We start from the raw sequence: 12,027 nt of genomic DNA, 5'->3' as shown, positions 1-12,027 counted from the left end.
TCATGCAGTACGCTGAAAACCGAATTGTCTCATCACCCTGTCAGGAAGATGTCATTCACCAATGTGAAAACATATGAGAAGACTCATCGTCCACCATATGTTTTGACCATTCGTACAAAAATTAGACAAAGTATGCATAATAATTTTGTACGGCTCCCAAATAACCTGAAACACAAAATATTATATTAGAGAATATTAAAGACAAATAAAATAATCAATTAGGTTTAGTATAATGTACCTGTTCAGGTTGAAGCAAATCAAACATGTATCTATACTGGCTGATTACATGTGTGGCTGTCCTAGTCACACAAAATTTGTCTCTCCACCTAAATTTTTAAATTGATAATTTAGAATTTAAATTAATTAGATCAGTGATATAAAAATTAAATTGAATTAAAACAACATACCGTAGGCTCGTCCAACTAACTGAGCGTCATTAACATATAGCTGTGGAGCCATTGTTGGAAATCGCTCCCAAGCCTATAGTTACAAAAGTATGAGAGACCTAGCTATCTCTCGAACCTCAGGTCTTGTTGCTTTGCATAGTTGTCTGTACAACCATGTCAAGTATGCTCCACCCCACGAATACCGCCCCGTATCATGAAGGTTAGCTAACAATGGCAGGAACATCAAGTGAACAAAATGGCTTGATTTATCTGAAAACAGACTTTCACCCATCATTTGTAGTATATATACTCGCGCATATCTTATGACGGTTTCCTCGTCTGCATCATCTGTGAGCTGACGAAATTGTGTTCCTAACAATATTAAACTTAACCTCGATCCTTTAATCTTGTTGGCAGGTGGGGTCGCACCGAGATACAGTTGACAAATTCTAACCAGTCATCGTACATCACTCCGGTGATTGGCTCACCGTCAACAGGTAACCCCACAACACTTCTATGTCTTGTAGAGTGATAGTGCACTCTCCAACAGACATATGGAATGTATGCATCTCGGGCCTCCATCTCTCGACCAAAGTTGTGATCAGATGCTAGTCCAACTGAATAAATATTAATCTAGCAACCCCATAAAATCTAGATGTGCGTAGTAGCGGTAGTATTCGAGGGTGGAGCGGGATAGTGCGCTGGAGAACTGCCTTTCAACGCCTGCAAGATATTTCTCCAATAGTACGATCTCGCCACACAACAGATGATCGATGAATGGACTGGTCGCACAAAACATCGGGATCAAGAGGTCTTGGGTTTAAAGCCATGATCTGAAAAAAAATGAATATTTATTTCTCAATTAAAAAAATATTTGTTTCTCAATTAGAAGAATAATGTACAACTTAATTAAAAGAATAATGTACAACTTAAATAGAAGAATAATGTACAACTTAATTAAAAAAATAATGTACAACTTAATTAGAAGAATAATGTACAATTTAATTAGAAGAATAATGTACAACTTAATTAGAAGAATAATGTACAAGACAAGTTAATTAAAAGAATAATGTACAAGTTAATTAAAAGAATAATGTACAAGTTAATTAAAAGAATAATGTGCAATTTAATTAAAAGAATAATGTACAACTTTATAATATAAAAAAATTGAATATACAATAGGAGAGAGCGAGATTGAGAGAACGAAATGTTCAGCGAGATTGTAGGAGAGAGCGAGATTGAGAAAGCGAGATGTTCAGAAAGAGCGAGATGTTCAGCGAGATACTCTCAATCTCGCTCTCTTCTTCAATCTCGCTCTCTTAATCTCGCTCTTTTCTACAATATTTGAGAATGGAAGCTCCAATGGAAGTAATATACAAACCCATCTCTGAGAATCAACTTTCGCCATTTTATTCGATCATTGAATTTATCTCAGTCGTTGCCTACTGAGAGAATTTATCATTATTTTTTTTCAGAATTTTGGTTATTTTGTTTGTATGTAAATCATGTTAGATGAAAGTCCATTCTCGAGTGTGGTAACTTGCATAACTAAATCTTTGTTTTTAGTTTAATTATATAAAAGATGGAAGTTTGAACATTTTACCTTACAGATATGTAACATCTTGAGTTAATTCAAAGTGTACTAATTAATGATAACATAGCATCCATTAATGATAGTTCTTATGATAGTTCTTATGGTTAAATTAATTAAAACCTTTTAACAACATATGTATGAGAAATGTTAAGGATATGGGATGATTGCATAGGATTAATTAGACTAAGCTTATCCTGATTGTGTAAAGAGCATTTGAGTCATGGCCGCTCTCTCCTACAATCTCGCTTTCAATCTCGCTCTCTCCTACAATCTCACTCTCTCTTACAATCTGCTTCACCCATCTTCTTTGTCGATGGTTGAAGTTTCGACTTATGTATGTCAAGACTATACAAAATTAGCGAGATTCCCTTCTAGAGCGAGATCCTCATCACAAAATTAGCTAGATTTCCATGTATGTCGAAACTTCAACCCTCAACAACCCTAAAGTGTTTCTTTGTTTGTCGAAACTTCAACCCTCGACAACCCTAATTTACGTATTGTTTCCAAGTTTTTGTTTTTTTGTCGAGTTCTCAACGTTCGACCTCTACATTAGTCGAATCCTCAACCCTCGACTTCTAGTCTCGAACTCCTAAAACAACAATATTTCTCTAATAAGTTTCAAAACAACAATATTTCTCTAATAAGTTTTGAAAACAACAATATTAATATTAAAGGTCCTTCCCAATTATCTTAAAAAAATATTCCTATAAAACAAACATGATTATCTAAGGATGTCGAACATCAACAATTTCAAACATCTATAATTTTGGACATTTAAAATTTGTTGTTATCTACATCCAAAAAAAAACAAATGCCCCAAAGAGGATTTTTTCCCCTTTCTTTCTATTTACTTTCAATTTCATAGATTGAACTAAAATTAAGATCTTAATTAATTAGGTCTACATTTTATTTTATTTCTTTATTAGCTATGAGCAATCTCAATATTTTTTATTGTATTATTTTTTTCTGATCTGGACATTTTCTAATTAAAGTTAAGAGACCTCAAGTTCCATTTTTTTTTTCAATTTTCTTTTTAAAGTATAGTTCCTAATTTATTAATTTTTATTTATGTTTAGAATTAGATAAACTTCAAAGTTTGAGGTTAAAAAAATTGACACATAAAAGGACAAAGTATGAGAGAAGTGAATTTTCCCCCCTCAAAATTAATCTTTTAGATACAGATTGTTTTGTAGACTTTTATATACATACATAGTTTTGTTAACTCATTAATTATTCATCCATGTTTAGAAAAAAGTATTTTGGTATTAAAACTAATTTAATAAAAAAAACTTTCATGTGGGTACTATATAAGATTTTTAATTTCACATTTATATATGTTACTTCATCATAAAGCGACGTTGTTGTATCGTTATTATTAATTTTATAAACGAGAGGGAGTTCCTAGTTTTGCCCATTTCAAAACATTGATGGTAATGAGTGATGACTTGTTTATTTTTAGCTGACTTTTGATTGAAGTCCACCCCTAATTGTATAGTAAGTATTCTAACAAACATTATAGCATTCATTTAATTAATCTCACTTCAATAGTGGTTAAAAATTAGTTGGTGACACGATAACATCTATAATATTTTGAATTTGAATTAATACTCAACACGTCAATATAATATGAGGTGTTGTGTGAAATGAATATATAAATATACTTTTCATAGTTTCTCGATCAAATGAATATTATTTTTTTAAAATTTTTTTTGGCAAATTACAGGTTATTTTTTAAAACTTTTTTTTTAAATGTTAAAACGATGTATATAAATTAATTTGTTATAAACTAATAGACAACTTCCAAAAGTCATGGAAAATAAAGACCCCAAATGAAATTAGGAGAGTTAATATATATTTATAGTTGTCTTAATATTTAAGTGGTGCAATTAAAGTTTTCAACTAACTAATTTTACATTTTTATAAAGAATTATAGCAAACTTTAATGACTTAAACAAGACTTTTATCATTATTATTATTATTATTTTATGAAGAACTATTTTTTTAAAAAAAGAAATAGTGCTTCTATGTTTAATTAATTCTTTTTTTAGCTTTATTTATATATTTTAATGTTATTCAAACCCTTTTTTATCTACTTCACGGACATTTTCATTGGTTGGTTTGACTATTTCTTAATTTGATCTCAATGTATTTTGTTGGTTGAATTTTGTTTGATTCATTGATTGGTTTATATCTAAAATCTTCTAAGGACAATAATTTTCTACCAACTAGACAACAAAAGTAAACGTTGTCCGTCATCTAATTTTTGACGAGAAATACAATGAGCAAGAGAAAAATAAATAAATTACATTCCTATATACAAAATTTAATAAAAGGCAAAATAAATTTAATAAGTAGAGAAATTAATTTTGAGAATTAGGCATTAACTATACTACTTTAAAGCTTAACATTTAATTAAATGATTTTGAATGTTTAAGGTCTTAAATTTGACAAACTAAAGTGGAAAAAGCCAAAAAAAAAAAAAAAAAAAGGAAATAGTAAAAATAGAGAAAAAGGAAATAAGTGATATTATTATTGTAGCATTGATTCTTCTTTAGGTAATCTTCTTGGGCATCATTAATGGAACAATTGAGTTGATTTGACTTGAAGGAAGCTTACTCGGAGGCTGACTCACCGAGTTAAGGACCGAGTTAGATAATTTGGATCTATACAAAGCATCAATATCCTTATCCATTTGAAATGTAATCATTTTCAAACTTTATGAGAAAGTAAAGACATTTTTTTCATAGAAGAAAATTTCTAAGCATATTGTTGTACAAGCCAAGTTGGTTAGGACAATTTATGAGTATCATTTAAATCAAAATATCTATTTTTACTTTTTTCATTCTTATCCTCATAATTTCATTTTTTTTTTTTTGTCTTTTACAACCATTTTAGGTTATGTTCATGTATGGTTATTCGTTTTTTGGATTACATCTTGAGTATATTATTTGATTATAAATTTAATCTAGTAGTCCAGTATTTATGAGACATAATAAATATCTAGTGTGACGAGCTATTTATTGTCATATTCAATTTTCGTCAATATATATTTTTTTAATCTATTTTCACATATCTATGAATTTAATATCGACATTTACATTATATTTAAAAAAAACATGAACCATGAAGAATAACTAACCAAATTTCACTAATGAAAATATTAATATAAATTAGAGACATTTCTAACCTATTTAAAAAGTGTGAACTATTTATTTTATTAAGTTATTAATTTTATGTTTTATAATTTTTCAAAAAATTTCAAAATTGAGATCTAACTTTTTAAACATTGATTAGATCACAAAAAGAATTAAAAAATTGAATAAAAGTTATTAATTGGGTCCTAAAAGAGAATTGACCATAGTTTTCTTTTTACTTTACAATCGAAATAATATCTTACAATTCAATGATTCAAATTTATGGAGAGGAAATAATATTGCTTTAACATTATGTTAAATTATCGATTGACCAAAAAATTTAAGTTGATAAATTTAGATTGTGTTTAGATTGATTTTCTAAGTGCATAAAAAAATGTTTATAAATATTTAGAAAATCAATTCAAACAAGTCTTAAAAAAAATGACAATTTAAAGTTTAAAGAATAAGACAATATTGAAATCTTTTTTTTATTTTTATGTTTGAATTATTTATTTATTTATTTTGAGCTCCTTTTTTAGTTTATCTGAACGGAATTTATACAAAAATATTTTATTTTTTTTTTAAAAATTATACCTAAAGACCAAACCCTAATTTAATACGTAATTATAAGAATAAAATAAATATATTAATATCAAACTTCATAGTTCCATATATTGTTTATGAGTTGAACTATGAAATTTAATATATAAGCCACTCCAATTCATGAGAATGTCTGGCTAAGAATTCAATAATAAATTTTCGTTGTTTTAAATATTTATATTAATAAATGACATTTAAAAAAAAATAAAAATAAAACGCGTTATTTTAATAAAAATAATAAATAAGTAAAAACTATGTCAAAAAGCACGAGGGGCGGAGGATGACCATTTTGGTCAACGAAAATGTGATGTCACGGAGCAGATTCCCTCTTAACGAATGGCATTTTACGTAATAAATTTGAAAACCAAGGGCATTCATGAAATGTTAACCCGTTAAATATATGCACAGGTGGCTCAATGGGATATCGCTATTTTCTTCTTCTTCTTCGTTTCTTCAAACCTTGAACTGATAGTGGAGCTTCTTCAGTATAAGAATCATCAATCAAATTGCTTCAAAAATCTGTTCTGTATTCTCTGATTCAATCAACTTCTTCAGCCATAGAAGCGGCTTTTCTTTGAATTTTGCAAGTTTGTGAGGTGAGAAGATTGGAAATGGGTTGAAAATGATTATTATAGAATTGAAGTTTTTTATTATAGAATTGAAGTTTTTTCTTTCTGTTCTTGGATTATGCTCACTGGTGTTTTTTAATGCTCTATTTGCAGATTTTGGAGTTTGATTTGTTGAATTCATCTTATATCTCATCTGGGTTTCATCTGAAAACGGTTTTTGGGGATTGGAATTTTGTCGAACGTTTTAGGAGCATTATGAGTCTTCTTTACAGTACGAATTTCAAATTCTCTAACGGCGAAATGAAGAAATACCCTGATTTTATGGATTGCGATTCGACGAACAACCATCATTCTCAACAACAACACAATAATTCTGCTGGTCTTATGCGTTATTCCTCTGCTCCGACGTCTCTGTTTGCGAGTATTGTCGATGGAACAGATGGTTTTCATTCGAGCAACAATGGCGGTGGAAACCGTGAGGATTATCGCTTCATTAGATCTTCGAGTCCTGAGGTAGAGGTTATTTTGTCGAGGTTTATGGCGTCGTGTAATGGAAACTTTGATTCGGGATCTGGAGAGAGGACGGTGAAGCAAGAATCGGGGGAATCAGTTCAACAACAAAATGAGTTCTGTAATCAATCCTCTTCAATGGTTAATACGAGTTCGGTTAATTCTGCTGGTGGAGCTCAGATTGGGAACTCTTATGGTGTTATGAATTCGTCTGATTTTGATAATTCGATGCAATTGCAATTGGGTGCGAGGAATTGTTCTAATCTTTTCAGGCAAAGTAGCTCCCCTGCCGGGGTTTTCTCCCATTTTACTGCTGAAAATGGTAATATATCTTTACTTGAAATCCCTTTTTGTTTTTTGTTTTCTTCTTTCAAATTATAAGGGTGTTGCCTATATGGTTTTGTTAATCTGATTGATTAAAAATTTTCAGCTGCAATATTTGTGCAGTCCTTTGCTCCAAATCTGATTGATCCATCAAATGACAGTTAGTCGGTTGCTAGGTTTCATGTTTTTCTCTAGGCTTCGTTTTGATTGGAGACGCCTCAGTTTTCTGTAGGCTTTCCTTTTCTTTTGTATGTATTCTTTCATATTTATTGAATGAAAGTTGTGTTACTCATAAAAAAAAAAAAAAAAAAAGAAAAAAAGAAAAAAAGAAATGTTGGAATATGGTTTTTGAGATTCTTTTGGTTTCCCTTTTGTGAGAAAAAAATGGATTGCTTCATCTTCTGGAAATACAGATGGTTGATTGTTGGAGGTTTGGAATGGAAAAGTGATCTTTTGTCTATGCCTCTTTTTTTGGGTAATAACGTGAAGAAATCCCATGTGCTTGGGTAAAGGGGTCGCTAAGAGGTCTAGGGGCTTTTCACTTAACTTGTACTCTTTAAGAATATGTTCTTGTGGTCAAAACGAGCATAGCTCAATTGGCGTATAATATATGTTAGTGACCAAGAAGTCTGTCGTTCGAATTCTCCCACCCTCTTTATACTAAAGCGGGAAAGAATCTGCCTATGTGAGAAATCGAGAAAAAGGCTGCTGAATGGGCTTGTGTCATCTGCTTTCTTGGCTTCTAGCAAGAGGGTTAAAGCTGAAATTGATAGTTTAGATCGGATTCTTTCAAGAATTAGATAGTTTAGATTGAATGGCTTGTTAGTTGAGTCACATTTTAACGGGACTCTTCCTCTTGTTGACTGCCAGGCAATACAACAAGCGAGGTCAAAAAGTTTGGGACTTGCAATAGAAAAGATGTAGATGCTGCTTATCCATCTACCCGGATTGGTAATCAGATGAACATATCTGGCCATTCTTTTGGCTCAAGCCATATGCCTCCAATTGCAGAAGAGGAGAATAAAAGCATAGACATTGTAAGTAGCTCTCGTCATCGTCCACAGAAAGTGAACAGCGGCGATCAACTTCACACTGACGATTTCCTCAATAGTTCTTGGGATAACTCTGCAATGAGGGACATAAAACGAGGGAGAGATAACAATGGGCGTGTGCTTTCGACATCAATCGTGCTTGAAACTCAGGTACAAATTAGTGAATTCTTGTACCTCCCAAGTTTTTTCTGCTTTATAATGTGCTTTGAGATTTAGTTTGGCTTAACTTAACAATTCTTTGTTCTGCAGAATTCTGATTCTGGAAATAACATTCGTGGATTGGCTCATCATTTGAGTTTACCTATAAGTTTCAATAAGGATCCGGTGGAGAAGTTTTTGAGATTTCAAGATCCTGTTCCTCATCAAATTCGAGCGAAAAGAGGATGCGCCACACACCCACGAAGCATTGCAGAGCGGGTAGATCCTCTCTTCTTTCAATCAAACTCATTGTCCTTAACTGATTGATTAACTGTAATGTAACTCATCAAATTCTTGATCTCCGAATATTCGAATTATCAGATGAGAAGAACACGAATTAGTGAGAGAATGAAGAAACTGCAAGAGCTGTTTCCTGACTTGGACAAGGTAATTACCCTGAACCCTAGATAATAAATCTTGCTTACGTCACAGAGTTTTCAATGTTTAAAGACTAAAAGAGTTCGATCGGTCGATTGATCTTTTCTTGCAGACGACAAGCACAGCTGACATGCTAGAGTTGGCCATTGAATACATTAAAGGCCTGCAGAGACAGGTCAAGGTAACCTCCAAAGGCAACCTAAAGTTAATAAAATCACATGAAGATCCAACCAACACCTTTTACTCACAAGAAACTCTTTTCTTTTCGTGCAGACCCTCACAGATACGAAAGCGAAATGCACGTGCTTGTGCTCAAGTCAATAACAAGAAGCCAGAAAAAAAAAAAAAAAAGGCTACCCTATCTTTTAGCTTGATTTTGATCTGTACAGACCACAGCAATGTAAGGAACATGAAGATACAAGAAAGAACAACACAACATTGTCTACTTTGTTTAAAAGTTATAGGATTTTAGGAGATTGTATGTGTAATAGAAACTGTTTTAAGTTAAAAAGTTCAATGTAAGATCCAAATCATGGATCATTCATTCAACAAAATCCAATTGAATAGTTTGCTTTCTGGCATGTAAATGTGCTTGTTGCATCATCATATGCATAACTATAAGCCATTGGACAAGCTAACTTGAATGCTTTTGAATAAACCGTCGGCTTGCATGTCTGCGAGCTGCCGTATTCCCCAGTGCAGCAGTACTCCGGTTTGTCGAAAGCCAAGCATGCACTCTTACAAGCAACGACCGTACCATTCTTCTTCATCTCCAAACCACCAGGGCATTGTTGATTCAAATCCGACAGGCATTTCACCGTTTGACAAGTACTGGCCCCCCCGTACGGGGTAATCGAAATCGGCATGTTATAGCCATCAACAAGGCTAACATCATAAAAATCTAAAGGACTGTCTAAGGTGAACTCTGCAAGTGTAGCAGGTGGGACACCTCCTGCCCCTGCGCATTTGAGTATGCCACCACAGTCGCCCGTTTCACAAGTCCCTTTCCCGGAGACATCGAAGGAACATCCACGTCTACCCCAGAATCGGCCTGACCATCCTGGAGGCGCATTGATCGTTACAGTCTCACCAGGCTTAAGCTGAAATCCACCATTCATCAGCTGAGGCTTCCCAGCTCCTGGTTGGATTCCTGGCCATATTATGTCGCTACATTTGTTCTCCAAAGTGAAAAGTGCAGCATTAGTGCCTGAAAAAGAAAACCATCAACACAGAGAAAGAAAGGAATAGTTAAGAATCGACCATCAAAAGATGAATAGAAAACATAAGGCAAAAGAGATTTATGTGGTTTCTCAACAGTATGTTAACTACATCCACGAACAAAGGGAGAACAATTTATTATTAGATAAAATAATTCAGAATATAGAGCAGAAACGTCTCTAGAGTGAGAGAGTTTATATAGTGCAACTCTCTAAAATAGGGTAAAAACATGAAAATATAAATATGCCAAATACAAATTCAACTTAGATTGTTCGAAGTGCCAAAAAATAAATTCAAAGCATTCCAACAAGAAAGTGAGAGAGATCTGTGTTTGTTACCCAAGAAAAAGCATAAAGGCAGAACGAAAAACAAGTAGAACTCCATGAGAGCAGAAAAATGGGAACTTTGAAGAGTTGTTTGAAGTAGCAGAAGATTATGAATATTGGGTTTTAAAGAAGGGAAAACAGACACAATTTTGTGACCCAGAAAATATGAGAATGGGGAAACAACAAATTCAACAACTTGTCACATGAGGATGAATTTCTTGGGCCTTAAGAAGTTACCAAAAAATATATGTTTGGCAAGTGACTGATAAAAAAAACAACTGGTCTTAAACTCACTTGTATTTGACTATGAAGCCAGAAAACAAAAAATATGGTAATTTCAGCATTTATGGGTATGGTTGAGCTTTTGACAAATCAGCAAAATAGAAATATTTCAATGGTTTAAAGCTCACTTACTACAATAAGAATCATGTGATAATGTGGGAAAATTTCCATCTTTTCACATGGTTGGGTGGCCAATTTTTATTTTAATTAGGGGAATAGGAATGTTATTAGTAAATAATTAGAGTATTAACGACATATCTCGACAATTAGTTAAGAATTTCTTAGGGAAGTTTGATAATAAATACAGCGAACTGGAAAGGAGGAAGATTAAACAATACTTTGGAAAGTGAATTTGAGCTTAAGAATATCGCAAGATTGGGAGGTTCTAAGAATTTTGAAGACTTAGTTTACCTCGTAATTCTATTGTAGTCTATCTTTCTATATATTCAGATTCTATCATAGTGGTAAAGTTAATGTCAATTAGTTCATTTTTCTAAGAATATAGGATTACAAAAGTGAGGATTAAAGATTTGATAGAAATTATCATATAAGTGAAATTATATACATTTTACCCTAATGTATTATACCAATAAATCATGATTCGTTTTATCCATTTATGTATTTAAGATATATATATATATATAAACAATTAACAAGATGAAAAAAAAAAAACTCCCAAAATCCTGGTAGCACGGGCTATATATTCTCGTTTAATTCTAGTTATGGAATAAATGAAATTTCAATGCATGATTGATTAACTTTATGATACAAAAGCAAAACGTAGGACAAATAGAAACCGTTAAACTTTAAATAATCTTTGGATTCATCTTAAAGATCTTTATATTTATATTATAATTATTGAACTTAAACCTCCAACTTGAATACATGTCAATTACCACTAAATTATATCGATAAAATCCGATAAAATTTTATATTTATTTATTTTTCCAACTTCTTGAATATTTATAAGCTTGGTGTTCTTTTTGAAGAAAAATGGAGTGTTAATGTGTATCTATTTGTTTATTTCAAATGTTGGTGTTCTTTTTCTTTTTCCTTGTTTGTTTTTCCATGTTAGCCTTTCCTGATTCCATTTTTTCCTTTTCACTTTTGTTTTATCAAGTGAATTTCATTTTTTAAGATTCTTTTTCCTTAATTTTTCAATACAATTTCTTCTTTCCTTTAATTACATAATATATAACTATATACACTTCATTATACGTACATTTACAAATTACATTTTTTTTCAAAAATATACATCCATTTACATTATCACTCATAATCCTTTCGTATTCTTTTATAATGTTCAATTTTAACTTGTTTTGACTTTTATAATTTGATAAAGAATTTAAATGTATAAACAAATGTGAAAAGAAAAACAAACATAAAACTAAAAACAAAAAAGTTATTCAAATAGAGATTTAGCTATTTGGTTCTTCAGTTTAGGTTGAGTAAAGCT

General features: G+C 31.7%; 2 protein-coding genes across 2 annotated transcripts; one reads left to right on the top strand and one right to left on the bottom strand.

Moving 5' to 3' along the window:
- Positions 1-6,131: 6,131 nt before the first annotated feature.
- Positions 6,132-9,332, top strand: LOC120086312 (transcription factor bHLH130-like). Its single transcript, XM_039042887.2, has 7 exons — positions 6,132-6,310; positions 6,437-7,115; positions 7,988-8,319; positions 8,419-8,586; positions 8,689-8,754; positions 8,858-8,926; positions 9,019-9,332. Exons 2-7 carry the CDS (start codon positions 6,539-6,541, stop codon positions 9,067-9,069), a joined length of 1,263 nt encoding a protein of 420 aa, XP_038898815.2. The 5' UTR covers positions 6,132-6,310; positions 6,437-6,538; the 3' UTR covers positions 9,070-9,332.
- Positions 9,086-10,542, bottom strand: LOC120086313 (pathogenesis-related thaumatin-like protein 3.5). The gene is made up of 2 exons (XM_039042888.2): positions 10,302-10,542; positions 9,086-9,952 (listed from the first exon to the last, which is right to left on the bottom strand). Exons 1-2 carry the CDS (start codon positions 10,345-10,347, stop codon positions 9,291-9,293), a joined length of 708 nt encoding a protein of 235 aa, XP_038898816.2. The 5' UTR covers positions 10,348-10,542; the 3' UTR covers positions 9,086-9,290.
- Positions 10,543-12,027: the final 1,485 nt, after the last annotated feature.

Source organism: Benincasa hispida, chromosome 9, assembly GCF_027475165.1.
Source record: "Benincasa hispida cultivar pf3 chromosome 9, pf3_genome.v1.1, whole genome shotgun sequence".
Classification (NCBI taxonomy): domain Eukaryota; kingdom Viridiplantae; phylum Streptophyta; class Magnoliopsida; order Cucurbitales; family Cucurbitaceae; genus Benincasa; species Benincasa hispida.
The sequence above is the reverse complement of the archived record's forward strand: the minus strand, read 5'-3'. Positions and strand labels throughout refer to the sequence as shown.

Coding starts and splice junctions, on each gene's coding strand:
- LOC120086312 (XM_039042887.2), top strand. CDS start 6,539: ATGAGTCTTCTTTACAGTACGAATTTCAAATTCTCTAACGGCGAAATG. Junction 8,587..8,688: donor CACGAAGCATTGCAGAGCGG/GTAGATCCTCTC, acceptor TCGAATTATCAG/ATGAGAAGAACACGAATTAG. Junction 8,927..9,018: donor GCCTGCAGAGACAGGTCAAG/GTAACCTCCAAA, acceptor CTTTTCGTGCAG/ACCCTCACAGATACGAAAGC.
- LOC120086313 (XM_039042888.2), bottom strand. CDS start 10,347: ATGGAGTTCTACTTGTTTTTCGTTCTGCCTTTATGCTTTTTCTTGG. Junction 9,953..10,301: donor GCCTTTATGCTTTTTCTTGG/GTAACAAACACA, acceptor TTTCTTTTTCAG/GCACTAATGCTGCACTTTTC.